The 17,563-nt window shown below is 44.6% G+C and overlaps 1 protein-coding gene across 1 annotated transcript; it reads right to left on the reverse strand.

The window, feature by feature from the left end:
- Positions 1-1,334: 1,334 nt before the first annotated feature.
- On the reverse strand, positions 1,335-13,583 carry stk17al (serine/threonine kinase 17a like). Its single transcript, XM_037089489.1, has 7 exons — positions 13,222-13,583; positions 9,476-9,688; positions 5,449-5,593; positions 4,521-4,647; positions 4,369-4,417; positions 3,884-4,063; positions 1,335-3,191 (listed from the first exon to the last, which is right to left on the reverse strand). The coding sequence occupies exons 1-7, from the start codon at positions 13,332-13,334 to the stop codon at positions 2,900-2,902; spliced, it is 1,119 nt and encodes a 372-aa protein (XP_036945384.1). The 5' UTR covers positions 13,335-13,583; the 3' UTR covers positions 1,335-2,899.
- Between the last annotated feature and the right edge of the window lie 3,980 nt (positions 13,584-17,563).

Consider the following 17,563-nt stretch of genomic DNA (forward strand, 5'->3'; position numbering starts at 1 on the left):
AGAGAGAGAAAGAAAATTTACTACAGTGGAAAGCATTACGCTGTGTTCCTCTTCACAGGATGCTGGCATTTCCTGTTCAGAGCTGCTGCTGGATATTTATGGAAGACTGGCCCAAGAGAGGATTTTTATGCTCTTTATGATACTCTGTTTCTTGAAATAGACATGCTGAGAGGAAAAGCAGATGCTTCACATGTGATCGGGTCCAAACATAGGTAATCTGTTTTGATAGGAGATCTGCTTTTATTCTGAGCACAAATGCAGGTAATCTATCAGCGTCAGGCAAAAAGAATCACTGAGCCGTGTATATAAAATACAAAAATTACATCCAAAGAGTCGTCTCATTCCGAGGGGTCCCAGGATGATTAACAGGAGAGAGAATAAAAGGGAAAGAAAAACCCTGAAACCGCCGTTCCACGAGACTCAAAGGTTTTGCCAAATCAAGCCTCCATAAACTAATCAAATGAAACAATCTAAGCATGGAATTTTCATCTTTGGTTCAGTTACCAGCCCGCCATAGACATAACCTCTGATGAAAGGGTGCCAGTAGACACTGCGTCACTTTAAAGAGTCAACTACCAAAGCAGTTAAAACCCCTATCCTGAAGGATACTCGGTTTGTTTGCATTGTTAAATGCCAGTGAGTGCAATTAAATTACATACGGCAACTGAACTCCGTAAGATCAGAGGTCCACTGATAAATGACATGCATTCCATTTCATTTTTCATGAATTTGGCATTATGAAAAAGGGCAAATTGACTTTTCACTGAAGATATCCAACCTGGAGAGGGAATGACACAACCATGCAAGCTGGAGGCTCTGACAGACACTAAGCTGAGCTAAATGCTGACATGCTCGCAAGAACAATCCCAACATGCCGATGTTGAGCAGGCAGGTCTCTAATTATGTTAGATCTTAGTTTAGCTTGTGAGCATGCTAACATTTACTTATGTTGGGAATGTCACTGACGTTGCAGGTATTTGGCCATGAACCTAATATTGGTTGAATTTTTTTCACCTCCTGGTGCCACTGGAGCAAAAGTCAACCTAAAATTGGCATTTGGCAGTCTATCAGTTGGGGAGATATTTCAGCCTGGACGTAAATGGTTAACCAATATTCCTCAAGCCAGCAGGTAACATGACTAGAAAATAATTTACTGGTAAAGAATGTCTGGATGGATTATGTCAGATTTATGTGTGTGAATCTAGAATCAGATTTTTTTTTTTTGAAGGGAAATTAGAAAATGTCAAGTCTACCGCCCGGAAAGTAAAGTAACGCTGCCGCATGTTAGATTTATTTTCCATTGTTGCTCTAGAAAACAATCACACACACACAAATAGGGGAGTTTGATACAAAATGCGCATGTATTTTTCTTCATTACATTTTGCAATGCATGCCATCAACATTTATTCATTTTAACATAACGTCCACAAGGACAAGTGCAAACCTGCCTGAAATTCTTGAGCAGAAAAAAAACCAACACAAAAAAACCACAAGAATAAGTAAAAGTTAATGTACAAAATAAGACATGATATAAGGATGTTAACATTCATACACTAAAATCAACACAACAATCTTTTCAGATTAATCTTAATACTAACTCATAATATACATTTCAGTTCTCTTTTTGACAAATTCTTCCCAGTTTCTCTGCTCCCGAGCGTCTGAAGGCAAACATCACACATTTATACAACTCTTCAGTTCACCATATCGTTGTTCATCCATTACATGAGCTCTTGCTTTCGACCCCCAAACACCGTTCCCTCTTTCCAAGACTGATGTTCTCGCCAAATCTGATGAGCACGAAATCTAGAGGCAACCTCGCAGTTAAGTACAAATAAAAAAAACTTGTGCAACTTGTGCAATAGCAAACAAAACAAACAAAAAAATGGACAAAGAAAAATAATATTAACACACACAAGTGAGGTTGAAAAGGTGGCACTTTGTGAAAACAAAACAAAACAAAAAAAAAAAACACAAAAGGTAATGTGACCAAAACAGTGGATGGTGAGATGTGGTTATATCTACAGTACATTGTGAGACAGCCGACTGTGCTTGATGAGCCTTTGGTTTCTTACGAGAACATGGAAGTCCAATAACAACATAAAAAGTGCTCGCGATTGTCCTAAGAATGCTACCATTTCCATCTTGAACTCAGGCATTGATGTTGGCTTATGGTATATTTAAGGGGGTGAAGTGGCATAACAAAACACACATAAATAAAACACACACAACAGTGGAACAGTTGACGTCTGGCTTCAGCGTATGTGCTGTCCTTTGCTGCAATTCTTCTGTTAGGAACAACCATCTGTCAAAACCCTTAACTTCTCTCAACAAAAACTCATCACAGAAGGTATGTCTGGGTCAGCTGAAGCATAACTTGTTTTGATGAGAGCACTCGGTGAGTGAAGTCATTTCCCAAGGAAGCGGCAGGCTGCCTCTTTTCTGAAACCCAGTTCAAAAGGCTAATTGGGTGAAAAGAGAAACCAGTGTGCGTGCAGGGGTGAATTAGCCACAGTGTTGAGCTAACCCCAGTTCAGTTCTGTCACTTTTAAGGCAGCAGTGCAGTCCTGCGACAAAGTCTTTTGCGTATCTTCTCCCACTTCTTTCTCCTCTCACATTCCTTCCGTGCAATCATAAATCAGCACGGAGTGGCGTGTATTATTCAAAGACACACACACGCTCGCACTCACGCACGCACACACAGAGGTATCAAACTACACATAGCCCAGCTCACAGACATCACAGCAGTGGAAGCAGCCAGCGGCAGGCATACAGCATCCGTATAGCATGGCCCTGAGTCGGATCAAGACCAACAAGCTGCAGGCTCACTGCCTTTCAGCGTCTGCTCTGTGGAGTTTTTTGAAATTTGATCAATCTCTCTCCATCTGCGAGACGTCGTTCAGCAGATCAGCTCCTGCTTTATCTCGGGCCGCGTGGGGAAGGGCGGCTCGCTGAACGAGAAGGCGTCACGACCCGTCTTCAACTCACCCTTGCCCGGGCACATGAGGTATGACCCGATCAAGTCCAGCTCAGGTGAGGGAGCCGGGCTCTCGGGCTCCGACTCCGACTGGCTTGTCTCCGGCTCATCCAAAGAGGAGTCCGACCCAGCATGGAGGTGGGGGTGGGAGTGGGGATGAGGGAGCGAGTTCAGCCAGGGGTGGTTGAGGCCTTCCTCTGCCGTGGCTCTCTTCCTGTACACACAAACACAATAACACGGAGGATGAGGGGAAATTCCCGAAGAGTTAACATAACCGATGGATTGCCTGGATCTTCCGATTTACTCAATCTGTTCTCTTGTAGACGTCGGCGATATTTCTTTTCAACATTTGGTTTGGAAAAACCACAGAAAGGCACTGTTTTTTTGCTCTCAATTCTTTCCCCTACATCTTTCAGCGATTACTCACACACTGAAGGAATCTTCCACTTTTTCCATCACTACCAGTTAATCTGCTGCAATTAAACGACACTAACCAGAGATTATTGCTCTGACAAATTAAGTATTGGAGGTTTTAAGCAGAATTAGGGTTAAAGTTAAGTGGTGGTGGTTTCATAGCTTCCCTTAAAAATTCCCCTCGTTTAACTTTTTTTTTTCTTTTTAATGTGGTGACACTGTTGGTGTCAAAACTGTCCTAAAATATTTCTTATTCAAATGAGGTGAGTTTACAACCATCAGCTGCAACAACGGAAATGAGTTCTCGCCTACGTGACGTAAATCTTGTTACCACGAACACTCATTCAGACGTGTGCGGATGTACTTCCGTGCCAGTGTGAACTCGACTCACATCCTTGACGTGCTCAAAGTGATGCTGATGCAAATCTTTTCGTTTTTAGCCAGAAAGGGAGCATCTGATAAGATCTCAGCCTTTACCGTAAAGAGCCTCACCTGGGGTTTTTAACCAACAAGGACTTGATGAAGTCAACAGCCAGGGAGGAGATCCCCTCGAATGTGTCCTGCGAGTAGTCGATGTTGACTTGGGAGATGTTGAGGAACGTCTCCTGCTTGTCTTCACCCAGGAAGGGAGACTCGCCCGTCAGCATGACGTAGGTCAGGACGCCAATACTCCTATTAGAGGAAGAGGAACAAAGAGGAGGAGGTTATGAGGAAATCTTCTCTGATGGTTACAGAGTCTGTGTTGCGTCACAGTTTAGATTTGGCTGTCTTCCACTGTGCCGCTGTAGTCATTAATTAACTGCAAGAAGCAAGAATGATCTTGTGAACAAAGGTCTAGACTGTCTTTTGCACATTACGGAGGTGATAACTCTGTCTTGAATATGTCTTTGTTCCCAGGAGAAAGGCACAGACTAATTGAGTTCTGCATAGCACCCATTAAAATGAGTGGAAATAGACTCATCAACCACAGCACTTACCACATGTCTGTCGCAGTGCTAATGGGTTCATAGCTCAGGATCTCGGGTGCTGCAACAGAAAAAACATGGCCCCAGTCAGTCATGATAAATGGCACTCCGACTGAGAAGACCCAGGTGATTCTGGGTATTCTGGTGCTGAGAGCAGAACTCACCAACATACTCTGGGGTGCCCAGGATCTCCCTGACTTCTGTGATGTTGTCCATACGCCTGGACAAGCCAAAGTCCACAATACGAATATCCCCCAGAGGTTTGGCACTCGTCAGCAAGATGTTCTGTGGCTGGAAAGTACGGACGCTCAGATTAGACAGAGGCTCCTTACATAATGACTATTCAAGACGACTGAGGTCATTAATTACATGAATGAGTCAAGGCATTTGTGGCAAATGGTCTGAAGAGGATTTGGGGTCTGGTTCATCGGTCAGCATCTAGCTGCTCCTCTGACATCATCCTCTAAGCCTATCAGTTAGTACTGTATACAGGTAGGATGTCTCTGCCAACCACTTGGATGGGTCCAAAGTTTGTGTGTGCCAATTCAGTAGTGTACATCAAACTGTGCTTTATCCTAGGGAACACTGGCCTGATGCCAGAGTTGGTTTGAGACTCTAAGATAGACACAGGAGGGTCAGGCCTGGGCCAGTACAGTCAAACCTCAGGAGTGACTAAATGGTGCATGAGATTCACCTCTTGGAAACTTTTAACCTCAAACTATGTTATTAAATACCAAAATATTTTAAAGCATCAGTCTGATGTATTTCAACTGATCCCTTAATCTACAACACATGCCGGGGTTTTTGTTAGCTGCTTATTCACTTTTTAAAAGAAAGAATAAACATGTGTAATTAGAAACTAGATACTTGGTTAATAGAAAGAAAATCCCAGTGATGACTGCCATGTTACCTCAGGGCCCCATTAAGAAAATATGATAGTTCATTCGGGTCCCTTTATTGTCCCAATCCTTGTGGGAACGGGGTCGTGACACACTGAATGAGTTGAGGTTGCGTAACAGAAATCATACCTCCCCTCAGTCTACCACTCGAGGGAGTAGCCTGTTCTATATTGTCATATTATGTTTCACTTACTTTCAGATCCAGGTGCACCACATTGTTCCGATGCAGGAAGGCCACTCCAGTCAGGATCTGCTTGGCCAGCCGGATCACATCTTTCTCTGTGAAGGCCTCGTCATTATCGGCAACACACTGGTTGAAGATTTCGCCACCGGCGGCGCTGGAAGGAAAGCACAGGAAGGAAAACTGAGAAAACAAAACAAGGATAAGACGAGAAGAAAGAACTGTACATGGACAGCCACCCAGCGGAGCTTAGTTTGGCATACTTTCAGTTATGATTATTCATTTCACCTTGTCATAATAAATTGTGCCCTTAAACTGTATAAACACGCCCTTCCTCTCAGTTTGAATTGCATAAGTTGACAATAGCGAATTCCACCCCATCCCATTAGCAGAATTTCAGTGAATGAACCCAAAGTCATTTCCACTTGCTTTAAGATTATGTAACGCCCCGTCTCCTCACTAGTGTACTTTGGCTTAGAAGCACAAAGTCCATCCACATGTACACACTGCATACAAGTCCAACATGAATCAATATAATCTTAGGTACTCAGACTGCTTGTACTCCCATTTCCCAGGAATATTAAAGCAGATAAGAAGGGTCATAACAGCATACAGCAGGTTTGGATAAGGCCGTTTACAGCCTGATATACAGCAGGCTAACCTAATAAATCAAAATAGGGCAAACAGCATGGAAACATAGGCCAACTAAGTTTTCTAAAAGTAGAAGATGGATCTCTAAGAAAGGTAGTCGAAGAAAGTTTGCACCCTTTGAGCCTCAGCCTGCATGTTTTTTTATGCTTGTTCACTCAAAACAGCTCAGGTGTAAGTGCTAATCCCTCTGTGGAATTCATTAATTAGACAACTCAGTGGTGACTTCTCACATTGCCGTTGAAGGAATAAGTCAGATTCCTGTCTGGTCTTGCTTGCACTTGTGTAACAAAGTTAACTGAAGTGGAGACACGGTGGATTTGTGTTGGATGCTCCATCAGTCAGATCGATGCCTGAAGCTGACAGTTCACCCCAAAAACTAGAGCCATGTGTGGGGGATTTAGATGGCACACATGCTTTTCATCTTCGGAGGAAAACTTTAGGACAGGGCCCTGGGCACGACTGTTACATAACCAGCCCTGCCCAATCCCCTGTTAGCTTCCTAACCCTGCACTCTTTACTGTCCTCAGCTGTGAAAATAGCACCCATGTTTTTCGGGATTTAGGGGATATCCGTCATTGGTCCGTATAATCTTTTCTTTTTTCCCTCCCAGCACAAAATACTTGACCTGCCACCTACCCCACTTGTTGCAAACATGCTCAATCCCACTTAACAACCCCCCGAAGATTTTGGAGAGCAGTGGATGCAGACAATGAAACTCAGCACTCAATCTGTTTACATTGATGTGCGCATTTATACTAAATTCAAGCAAGTCCGGTGTTAGTGTTTTCATTTGCGAGAGGAAATGAAAGACATATGAGTGTGGTATGATGGATGCTTTTGAAAAACGCAGAGGAAGAAAAACCAACATACCACCCTCTCACAATGAACCTGTATCCATCAATTGAACACAGATTTGACTGGTTAATGTACCTGGCTGGACAATTAAGGGGCTTGACATGGGAAAGTATTTCAATAGTTTCATTAAGCTGTCGGCAGAAGGGCCGAGAGGATTTAAAATCTCGATAAAGACTGTCTTGTTTAAATTCAACAGACTGCACACATTCTGGCCAAGCACTTAGGAGTGATCTGATAGTTCCCTAAGGTCTAAATGTTGTCTACCTCTGTGCTTTCCATCCTTCCAAGAGAGTTAATGTACACTACTCCAGAGTGTGTAGGAGAAATTCTCCCCTGCACAGAGCTGGATGACAGAGAGTGAGGGCAAGGAGAAGCTAAACAACCCATCAAAGACCAGAGGTTATTAAGTGGGAAAGAGGCACAAATGTTTATCCATTTCAAAGCTCTAAACCAATTAGACCTCTTTTAGTTCTGCAGGAGAATATATTCAGTCAAAGCTCTTCTTGGCTGACCACTGAGCTGGGTGCTTATTGACGTCAACTTATCAGCACCGTGTCACCACCAGTGTGACCCCGTCTGTTGGCTGAACTCTTTGGACAGCACCTTTACTCCAGTCAAGTCCAATTAAAGCACACTTGTATCTATGTCAAAAAGGCAGGAAATGAAAGAGTATGCTTCCTGGAGTATTTATCACTATGACTGTTTGAGCTACTGTGCACCAAAAAGGTTTCAGAGCTCAGAGGTGATGCATGCTCATTTTTCATCATCTCCAAAACTAGTCATTATGCTAAGGGGTTCTGTGGTACTGACGCATGCTGGAGATACACTTACAAAAGATGATTAGAATTCAACTTCTCGCTTCCATTTCTCTGACATTACCAAGGATGTGGTTGTGGCTATCAGAGGAGTGTGTACGTGCACAGCACTTTAAACCAGCACGGGGGTGTGCTACTTTTGGGAGCCTTGCTTGCTGCTTACATTTAAACCCACAGGAAATGGAAAATGGTTTGCAATTCTTGAAACGAACGCTGAGGTCAGACGGTTTGAAGATGCAGCTTTTGGGGCTCTCACTGTGAGCACTCCTGCAGCTTTTAGGACAAAGGCAAAGTGCAATAAATAATACCAAGAGTACGGTTTGACATTTAAAAACCAAACCCTATAATTACTCAAATGTTGTGCACATGCAGGTCGCTTGATTTTACGCTCAAAGACTCGCCAGCGCAGTGCAATTTGGCAGCCGAAGAGGAACTGTGGACCAGTGTGGACTGACCTCCTGCTATGTTTTCTCTGCAGGCATGCAGGGGTGAACAGTGGTGCTACTTCCCCTTTCACACTTCAGTCAGAGGTCAAACACAGCCCCCCCCTCCAGAGAGGCCTTTGTTCTGCAGAGGCATTCCATGTCTGGGATGGGTGATGACTACCGAGGACTATGCAGGAGAGGGCTTCCTGCCTAACAGTGAGCGGTTCAGGAACAGGGTCAGGGGAACGTGGCTCCAGCCTAACAGCCCAGCGTCATCTCTCTGTAATGAGGTGAGCATGGTAATTAAGACACTACATGTCCTTTCCAAATCCTAATTAGAGGCTGTCATTAGGGCAGCCCAGGAACACTTACTGGATATGCATCATGTCATTTAACACCCAACCACAACAGACCAGAGCCAGACAGACAGGATGACTTTGCTGGGTCACTGAACGAGCAGCTGCTGGCCAGTTCACCTGCATGTTGACAGGCAACACACCGTCTACAGTACTGAACAAGATGTTCTCACAGTGGTGGCCCTCCAGCTCAGTTGTTGGCCTATATTGTTATTTTCACACAGTGAGAATCGTGCAGTTTTTTTTTTTTTGCCACAATGGTCTTTAAAGTGACAGTTCCTGACAGTCAGTCAGCATAACAAGAAGCGGCTGCGACGAGACGAGAAACTAACCACAAAGAGAGAGAGAATTTCCATATAAGGCTGAGCGCATGCAACAAACGTGGAAGGCTACACATCTCACACGTTTGGGTTTATTTTTTTATGACAGAAAGACTTGCAGGCGAGCAGCATTCAAAGAACCGACACTTCATGTGAAAACACCAGAGCAGTGATGTTCCCGTCATGCAAAACTGCAAACTCAAGATGTAGCATGATGTGAATGTGTGACGTGATTGGAGGTTTTCCCAACTCAAAAGTTGCCTATTAGGTAGAAATGAGTAAATATGTTAGGGTGTTCCCTAGAAGCCAGTCTGGTCCTCAAATCCCTCAAACATTCTTTTTGAGCAAAACTCCCCTCGTGGAAAGTTTTTTAGTAAGAGATGATTAAAGGGTTTTCATCTCCCTAATGATTGAGGGCCTAATCATTTTATCCCAGTTTTCCTGGCATGACTCAAACACTGTCAAGTTTAAAAAGGCCATCTAAATTACCAACATCACTGTCTTCTCTTAGAAGTGGTGGTGAAAGGGTGTGTGTGCATGACACGTGACGGAACTTCTGACTTCTAAACTTAAAAATCTTTTGTGCTGTTATTGTAACATCTGCAGTTTTGTCTTACCACTCCAGAATGAGGATGATTTCGGTGTTGGTTTCGTAGACCTCATGCAGAGCCACCACGTAGGGGTTTGCCTTGGCCAACTCCAACACGGCGATCTCGTTTAAGATGTCCATGCGGCAGTCTGCGCCCTTCCGTCGCTTTCGCAGGAACTTGGCAGCATACTGCTTCCCTGTTGCCTTCTCAATGCACTTCTTTACAACCGCAAACTTTCCCCTGGGAAACAAAGAGGGGGGAGAGAGATTAGTGAGGAGACAGAATAATCACAACCACATTACTGGCTTTTCAAATATGTTTGGTCAGAGACGGTTCTGTTCTGTATCCAAGTAGTCAACTGGACCACTGTTTTAAATTTAGGTCATTTGAGCTGCAGCAAATGAAAGGCTTAAATTACTGGACACACAGTAATCGTTACAGTTAAACTGCCATGAGGTGAAACCTAGATTACAGTGCAACGTTTAGAAAAACCCGCCAACTAGCCACGAGTGCAAAAGTGTGGGCGAGGTTAAAGAACGGTTCAGAGATAAGAAGTTCAAGTGGCATCATTTGAAAATGCAGCCTACTGCCACTGACCACTGATATGATTAGCTAAGGAGGTGTCACTAGACATTCAGTGGAAATGTTCCCCTTTCTCCACCTCTTCCTCTAGCCTTCAGGAGAGACTCACAAGAGGGAGATAAGGCTGACAGTTTTGGCAAGAGCTGCTGAATAGTGGGCAGGGACCTGATAATGCTTAAGCTACTTTTTGGGTCGAGCAAAAACAAAAGAGATGCGACAGCTGGGTTGCTGGATGTCAACTGTTAACACATGAGATTAAAAGCAAGATACGCTTTCAAAACCTCATCACTTCCATTCATGCTTCTGCATATACATTGATGGATTCATAGGAGGTGTTAAGGGTCAGTCGTGGGTGTGGGCAGGATGTCCGATGTGTGCAGAATTGCCTCTCTGTGTCAAGGCGCCCACAATCGCCAGCCGTCCCTCCCAGGCTGATAATGAGGCCTTGTTCACTTCTCTTTCTTTCACAGCTGACAGCAGCGGGGACAAATGGAATTGTGTTGACACCTCTGCCCAGACCATCGGCCAGAGAGTGCGTCTCCTTTTGACAAATCGTACAAAAGCTGACCGGTCTGCTAACAAGGCAGCCCCGAGACCTGGACCACCCACCTGACTGCGGCTGGGGAGGCCAAGCAGGGGGTCACTGCTGTTACAGTCAGGTTGGAGCCTGGACAGCCTGCGAGAAAGGACACTGTAACCTCAACATCCAAGTCCAACTAAAATCTCCATGATTTAATGAGCTACACAATACAGATACGCAGCAGAAGGCTTAGGAAAAGTGACCGCAGGATGTGAATAGATGTGAACTGGGCAGAATCTAAATGAAGTGGCCAAGTCAGAAAGGTCCAGTCAGCATGGTGCCAGTCAGTTTCCCACACAGCGTTACTCCAAGCCCACTGTGCTGCAGACCAAAAACAGCAACTGTTCTAGCCAAAGCAAGGTTCTGTTTTGGCTACCACCCCGGCTGCTGTGAGGCCTGTTTCTTCTCTTTCGCCGTTTCCCAGTCTCGCAGAATGGTGACGACTCATTGTTCGGAGTGAAAAGGCAAAACCCGTCAGAGCCTTTTCATCCTTAATTAGCCAAGTTCAGAGCAGCTCACTGTGGGCTGGGAACTACATATGGGGAGAAAAGGAATGAGCGGTGGCCACGGAAAGGAGCAACAGGAGGTCTTTTCAAAGGCTGACAACAGGTCAGAGGTTACTAAACACGGCCATCTTCCAGCCGGCTTCGTTCACACTCTGCCATGTTACTAGGTAGATGCACAGCACCTCCTGGTAACTTATAACATAATTCCTTAATGTGATATTTAACACGTTCAGTTGGTTTCAGACAGCTCTGTTACAGCAGAAATTCTGAGTAATGCTAATGAGTGCTTTCTCAGACTCTGCCAAGATCCACAAACACAATTATGCAGATCAAATGGCTGATTTGCAGGGCTCTCCCCGGTAGAAACTCCGCTGTCTAAACTGTCTGAAACTAGTCTGTCGTCAATCATAAAACGTTAGACAGAACTTCCCCGACACTGAAGATGGTGCTAATTTGATTGAGAAATTGGTTTCCTGTGGAGTCTGCGTTTTGTCTCCCTCAGCGGGGGCACTGACTCACATCTGAAGCACGATGAGAAATGACAGTTCTCACAGCTCTCATTTGCCTGTTTCACAGACAGACTGACACACACCATGAGTTCCTCTTCCTGCTTTCGAGTTTGGCCACAACACATTTTTTTTTATTTTTATGCACAGGTCCGCAGGGGACCATAACTCACAATGCAAAGTTTGGTGATGAGAAGGTTTTGAAAATAAGGCTAATGGGTCTTATTGTTCCTTCAAACTTCAAAAGTAGAGCTGAGGGAAGCATTTGGTGGAAGAGTTTCCTGTCAACATCCCACCCAATGTACAGACTATACAGCTGATCTGTTGGCATGCTGCAGTATGTACATTCCTGCAGTTAATGGGATTATGAGGCCTGAACTCAGGATGTTGTTTGGCTGGACTCATGGGAAGAGAAGTGAAGGAGGATGTAGACTAGAGGTATGAGGGTGTGAGGAGGGAGAGGGGACATTAAGAGGCTGCATACTGTACGTTGCCTCAAGTCAACCCCCCCATGGGTCGTGGCTGCTGTCCCAGGATGTCCCAGAGTGTCTGACGGGGAAAACTGGCTGCAACCCACAGACCCTCTGCAGAGGAAGCGAGCTTGCAGCTAAAATTTGAGTTGCACAGACAGATGCAGAATCAAGCAGCTGCCGAGTTAAATGAAACCAAAGAATGCCTTAATTCAAATTGCTTTTGAGGAAAGTCATTATTGTCTGGTCTATTGGGGAATCCCCGCACAAACACCACTGGAATGTGCACTTCTGTATCTGGGATACGGAACCCACAAAATGCGTTTGGCTGGAGGGAAGCAGAGAAAAGCGTCCGATGGTAGATGCCACATTTGATGCTATCATCTCCTGGAAAAACGCGTACAGGATTGGCGAGCAGGTCTATACACACACAAATAAACACCAAAAGCCATGGGAGTTACTTTGTTTCATTACATACTGTTCTCTCATGAGCCTTGCTGCATATTTTGTCACTTTGCCTCACACTTGCAATACTGTGACTCTTGAAATTTGATTGCAAAACTGATGAAAAAGTTGACATTTTAACCACCACACACAGTAAGCTCTAATAGACTACACTTGTGGGCTTCAACAGCAACAGTAGCACAGGTTTTAAAACGCTTTCACCACCTTGGCTGGCAGACACACAGTATAAGAACAGTGTGTGTGTGTGTGTGTGTGTGTGTGTGTGTGTGTGTGTGTGTGTGTGTGTGTGTACACACAGTCCACAAACAGATCCAAGCTTTCTGGCTCAAGTAACTTCACATAGCCCAACTTGTCACCCAATTCTTAGACAGATAAAGCTGAAAAACACAGAAAAATTCATCCAAGACGCACAAAAGCGCATTACCGTTGCGCGTGCCAAAGCGCGTCTCCACCTGCGCTTTCCCTCCCCGGGGGAAGGAATGCAGGATTGGAAATGCTCAATTAACACGCTCCTCGTTAGCACGTGCAGAGAACAAATGTAATGTGATTACCAGATTTACACGAGATTATCTAGATATTGTTGCAAATTCCATCCCGACTGCGCACGGATAAATTATTCATCAATGAGCGCTGCACAGCAGTCATGCAAACAAACAGAACTCACCTGCCCAGCTCTCTGCCGACCAGGTCGTAATTGGCTGTGAACGGCTCAGTCCTTATCCGCGTGTGGATTTTCGTCACCATTCCGTTTTTGTTCATCGCTGCAGGATTTGGCATTGATGTCGCGCTAGAAGTTAAATCAGACTTCTTCCACTTAAAAGCACACAGCAGAGACGATTGTTTTTTTGTTTTGTTTTGTTTTGTTTCTTGTCTGATCCGCTCAAGTAAAAACTCGCATGATAAAAGCCAGCAGCTGTGTCAAAACTACCAGGAGGTAATCCAGTCAGCGCGTCCCGAACAAGAGGATGCTGCCCTGCGGGAGCGTGCGGCACAGTCGGTGTGGTAAATTAGTTTGAGTGCTACTACACATTCCTGACAATAAACTCCTCGTCGGTGCCGGCCCCTCCGCGCTGACGCTCAGCCCCGGGAGCCAATCAGTGCGCTGAAGAGGACGGACCGCGAGGTGCAAGCCAGCTGGCAAGTGGTGCGTTCAAGTGACAGGAGTGTAAGGGTGCAGGTACACAAACATAAACAAATACTTTCATCATTAGTTTCAGTTGAAGCGTTCCCATGATGGCTTCTTAAAATAACATACCTGTGATCGTTATGAGGCATGAAGCGAACACATCAACATACAGATGGTCAAACTGCTTTAACTCATTATGATTCACAGCAGATTAACAATATGATTTAAAGACATTTGTAAGCCTTAAAGGTGCTATTTGTAAGAGAAGTAGAGTTTTGAGTGTCATTCCCAACTTGTAAAAAACTGAGGGCGGGTCGGTCGCCACCCAAAGCATCAGTTTTTTGAGGAGTTGGGGGTGAGTGAAACATCCAGTTTAATAAAGCAGACAAAGAGGTAAAATGTGTTTGTCATGGCTAATTAATTAGCCGCTCAAATGGCTATTTAACCTCGTTATTGACTGCACTCGATTTAATCAGGTTGAGGTAATCAAGTTGATTAACTGCTTCCCTCCTTACCAATAACTCCATGTTGAACCCGCTGACCCCTCCAAAAGAAACACACTGTGTTCATATTCAGATAAAAACACATGCGCACGCATGTGCTAACAGATATTTCAGGCATGTTCCAAGTTATTTATTGGAATGTGTTTACGCTCGCGGTGTGTGCTACAGGTGAGATTTTTTTTCTCACACAACGCCCAGTTCATGAATATGAAGCGGCCCTTGGGGTATGAGAGCTTCCTGCAGAGCCTTTCTTATCTGTGGGAGAGTTGTTTGTCTACTCATTGAACCTGAGAGTCATTAAGGAGGAATTCAAAGCATCCCATTGGTCGACTCATCGGCGTGCATGCCACAGCCACTTAGTGCAACGATGATCATGCACAAGTGATCCAGGTTTGCTATTTAAACCATAAATAGAAAACTCAAGATGCAAATCAGCCTTTTGCCAGAACAGAAGTCAATTAGGGAAAATGATTGGTATTTAGGGCATGCGGAGAAGTCAAATGTGACGCTGAGCGGGGCTCCAAGGGAAATATGTCACCTAAGCTCCAGGGGCTCGCTGTAGCTTAAACTGTGAAACTTTGAAGCTGTTAGAAAGATAAAGACCTGGGCTGACCCCGAGCAAACAGAACAGCATGCACACACACACACACACACACACACACACACAGGAAACCTCCCTCAGCTGAAAGTCAGACCCAGACAATAAAGGAACTAGCGGTGGTTGCCTACCACAAAGGAGACCGCATGAGACAGACGTTTACCCTTAGCAAAAACATTGTTGTGCACTGTAGCAGTAGGTAAAGAGGCCAGGCTCATGTTGTATATCAGTTATTGCCATTTAGGGCTACATTTAGCACTTATTTTTGATTGCTGATTATTAAACAATAAGGGATATATAAGACATATTAAGATAACACCTTTTCTCAATGTGTAATTCATTAAAAAATCTTAATCTTTATTGTTTTACCATTCTTGCCATCATCATCTTCCTGAGGAAGGAATGGACTTGTATCAGTCTGTATTCCTCATGTTTCCCAGCGAGGACACAAGTGTTTGCACCGCCCTGAGAAAAAGGGAAGGGAAGCAGAGAATGAAAAGGGCGACATGACAGGATGACAGGTCCCTCTGTGCTGGCTTTATAGCCCATGGCTGAGCACATTGCTAGTTGGCTGGTCACATGCCCTACATAACTGTTATCTAGCACACAGAGCAGGACTTGTCCAGTCTTACCATACCAAAGCTAATTTTGTTGCCATAAACAGTAACTGATGTAAAAGAGACCTATTGAGAGTGGACATTCCTCGGGCCATACCGAGTCATTAGTGTCCAGCAACGGGGTTACATAACCTGTTACGCCTTCTCAAATTGTTACCTTAAGTCTAAGTTAGCCCATTCTGAAGTCTTGACCCTCTTTTCTCTGCCAGCCTTCCCATTAAAGTCGACGGTCAGAGTTCAGAGGAGCCACATTAGTGAGGGAGCTCTACCTGGCCCCAGAGACCTAATGAAAACACATACCAGCGAATTAGCCTGCCAGCCTGCAGTTTAGCTAACATAAATATGAGAAGTTCAGCCGTGACCTGAGGAACGCAAACACTCTCTGAGCCACTGGAACAAACAGGCCTTGTCGTGACTGGGTCAGAAAACTTAGCTCTTATTTTTCACAAGGCCTCGACTGTCGAGTGATGTCCGGCTCCTAGAAAACCGTCCAAGATATGGATCTGATTGATGTGAAAGGGGGAGTTTGAGGAGCTCTTTTTGCACAGAGATCCCTGCAATGCTGACGCAAAGAAGGCTACACTATTTCCCACCAAACCAAGCAATGTCATGCTGCCCAAGTGTGAAATTTTTGGTATGAGGATGTGATAGATTTTGAGATAGCATGGAGGTATTCCAGAGGCAACAGAGGTGTGACAGGTGTGGTGCATTACACAACAGCGTCAGTGTCCAGGGAAGTGGGTTTTTTTCTAACCTACTTTGGTACACCACAGGGCAGGCCAAAACCTCAAGGCACACCTGTAACCATGTCCCTGCGAAAAAGCTTTTTTAACAGGTGTTCTCAAATCACTCTGTGCATAATGTAGAGTGTGAGAGAAGTCTCGTCTCCATCGCCTTGTCAGATACTTTCGACAAGAGGCCAAGTTTCCCTCAAGGTGGAATAGCCTTAAACTATGTTATTCATTCATTCATTAGCTCTTCTCCTGACAAACGATGCACTTAGGATGTAACAGGTAGCGTTTTAGTGTTAGGTAGTCTTATGTTAGTGTGGTGTTTAGCTGTGGTTTGCTTGCACCATTTCCATTTTCCCCGTTATCCTCCTCCCCACTTACTGTTAATCAGGGCCTTTGATGAGTCACACTCTTATAATTCACCCCCATCTGACAGCTATCTTAATGGCGAAATGCTGATAAAAGTTCCCTGAAGGGTTTTGCTAGCCATGCATGTTCTGCTAATGCAAGGAAAAAATGCTGCGTTTCATATGAAACCTGGCAAAAAATTGCGGATTGGTGTTTCCACAATCAAAAGTGCGTTGTGGAAGGGGAAGCAGGGAGTAGCTCTAGTTTGAGTTTTCTCCTAGCTACTTTTTACACCCTGAAATGTTAGATCGCACATGTAAAACATCATCAAAACATAACACCCCTGTCCTCAGTGTTTTTACACAGATGTCAATTCACTCTGCTACCGCTCAGACCTTTTCTGCAGAGTGGCAAGGTAGAAGAGAAAGGAACAAGTCCTGCCTAGAACAGGATGTGTAAAAGGATTTCAGGTTACAAGAGGCATGTGATAATGTTTCAACTTTTGCCTGAGTTCGTATTAATGATCCTGAACTATAACACATCGAGCAGGCATCTCATCTTCGCACTGCTGGAGAGCCAGCGGAGGTAAAGGGCTGCAGGTTGAGGGACAAAGGCTATCCGGTGTTAAAGAAGTGACCCCAGCAGGATCGGGGTACACGTACACTATTAAGCGCTCTTATGACTCCCTTAGGTAAATGTGTGAGAGAGACAGACAGTCTTTTGTGCACATTTTCAAGGATCTCTTTTCTCCCCCCACTTGTTTCTGTCGCCCATGGGTGTGTAAAAAGAAAAGGGTGGGGAGGGGGGTCTCTCATTATGTAAGCGTTCTTCTCTCATGACTTTGTGACACAGTGCTGTTAAATGTTTGCCGCCGTTCTTTTACGAGTCTGCTTGAAGGGCAGTACAGTTATGTTAAGATGTCTTGTGCCGATAACATCCCAGACTTTTCCTTTCTGTTTGAAGGACCAGTTTCCACCAGTTGCGTGGAGGAGGACGTCTGACTGAGGGAAGAAAGAAGTCAAATGTCTGACTGATGAGGAGATCTTATAGACAGTGTTTTGAAGAGGTAAAACTCTCTCTGGT

The sequence above is a fragment of the Acanthopagrus latus genome, chromosome 23 (genome assembly GCF_904848185.1).
Source record: "Acanthopagrus latus isolate v.2019 chromosome 23, fAcaLat1.1, whole genome shotgun sequence".
Lineage (NCBI taxonomy): Eukaryota > Metazoa > Chordata > Actinopteri > Spariformes > Sparidae > Acanthopagrus > Acanthopagrus latus.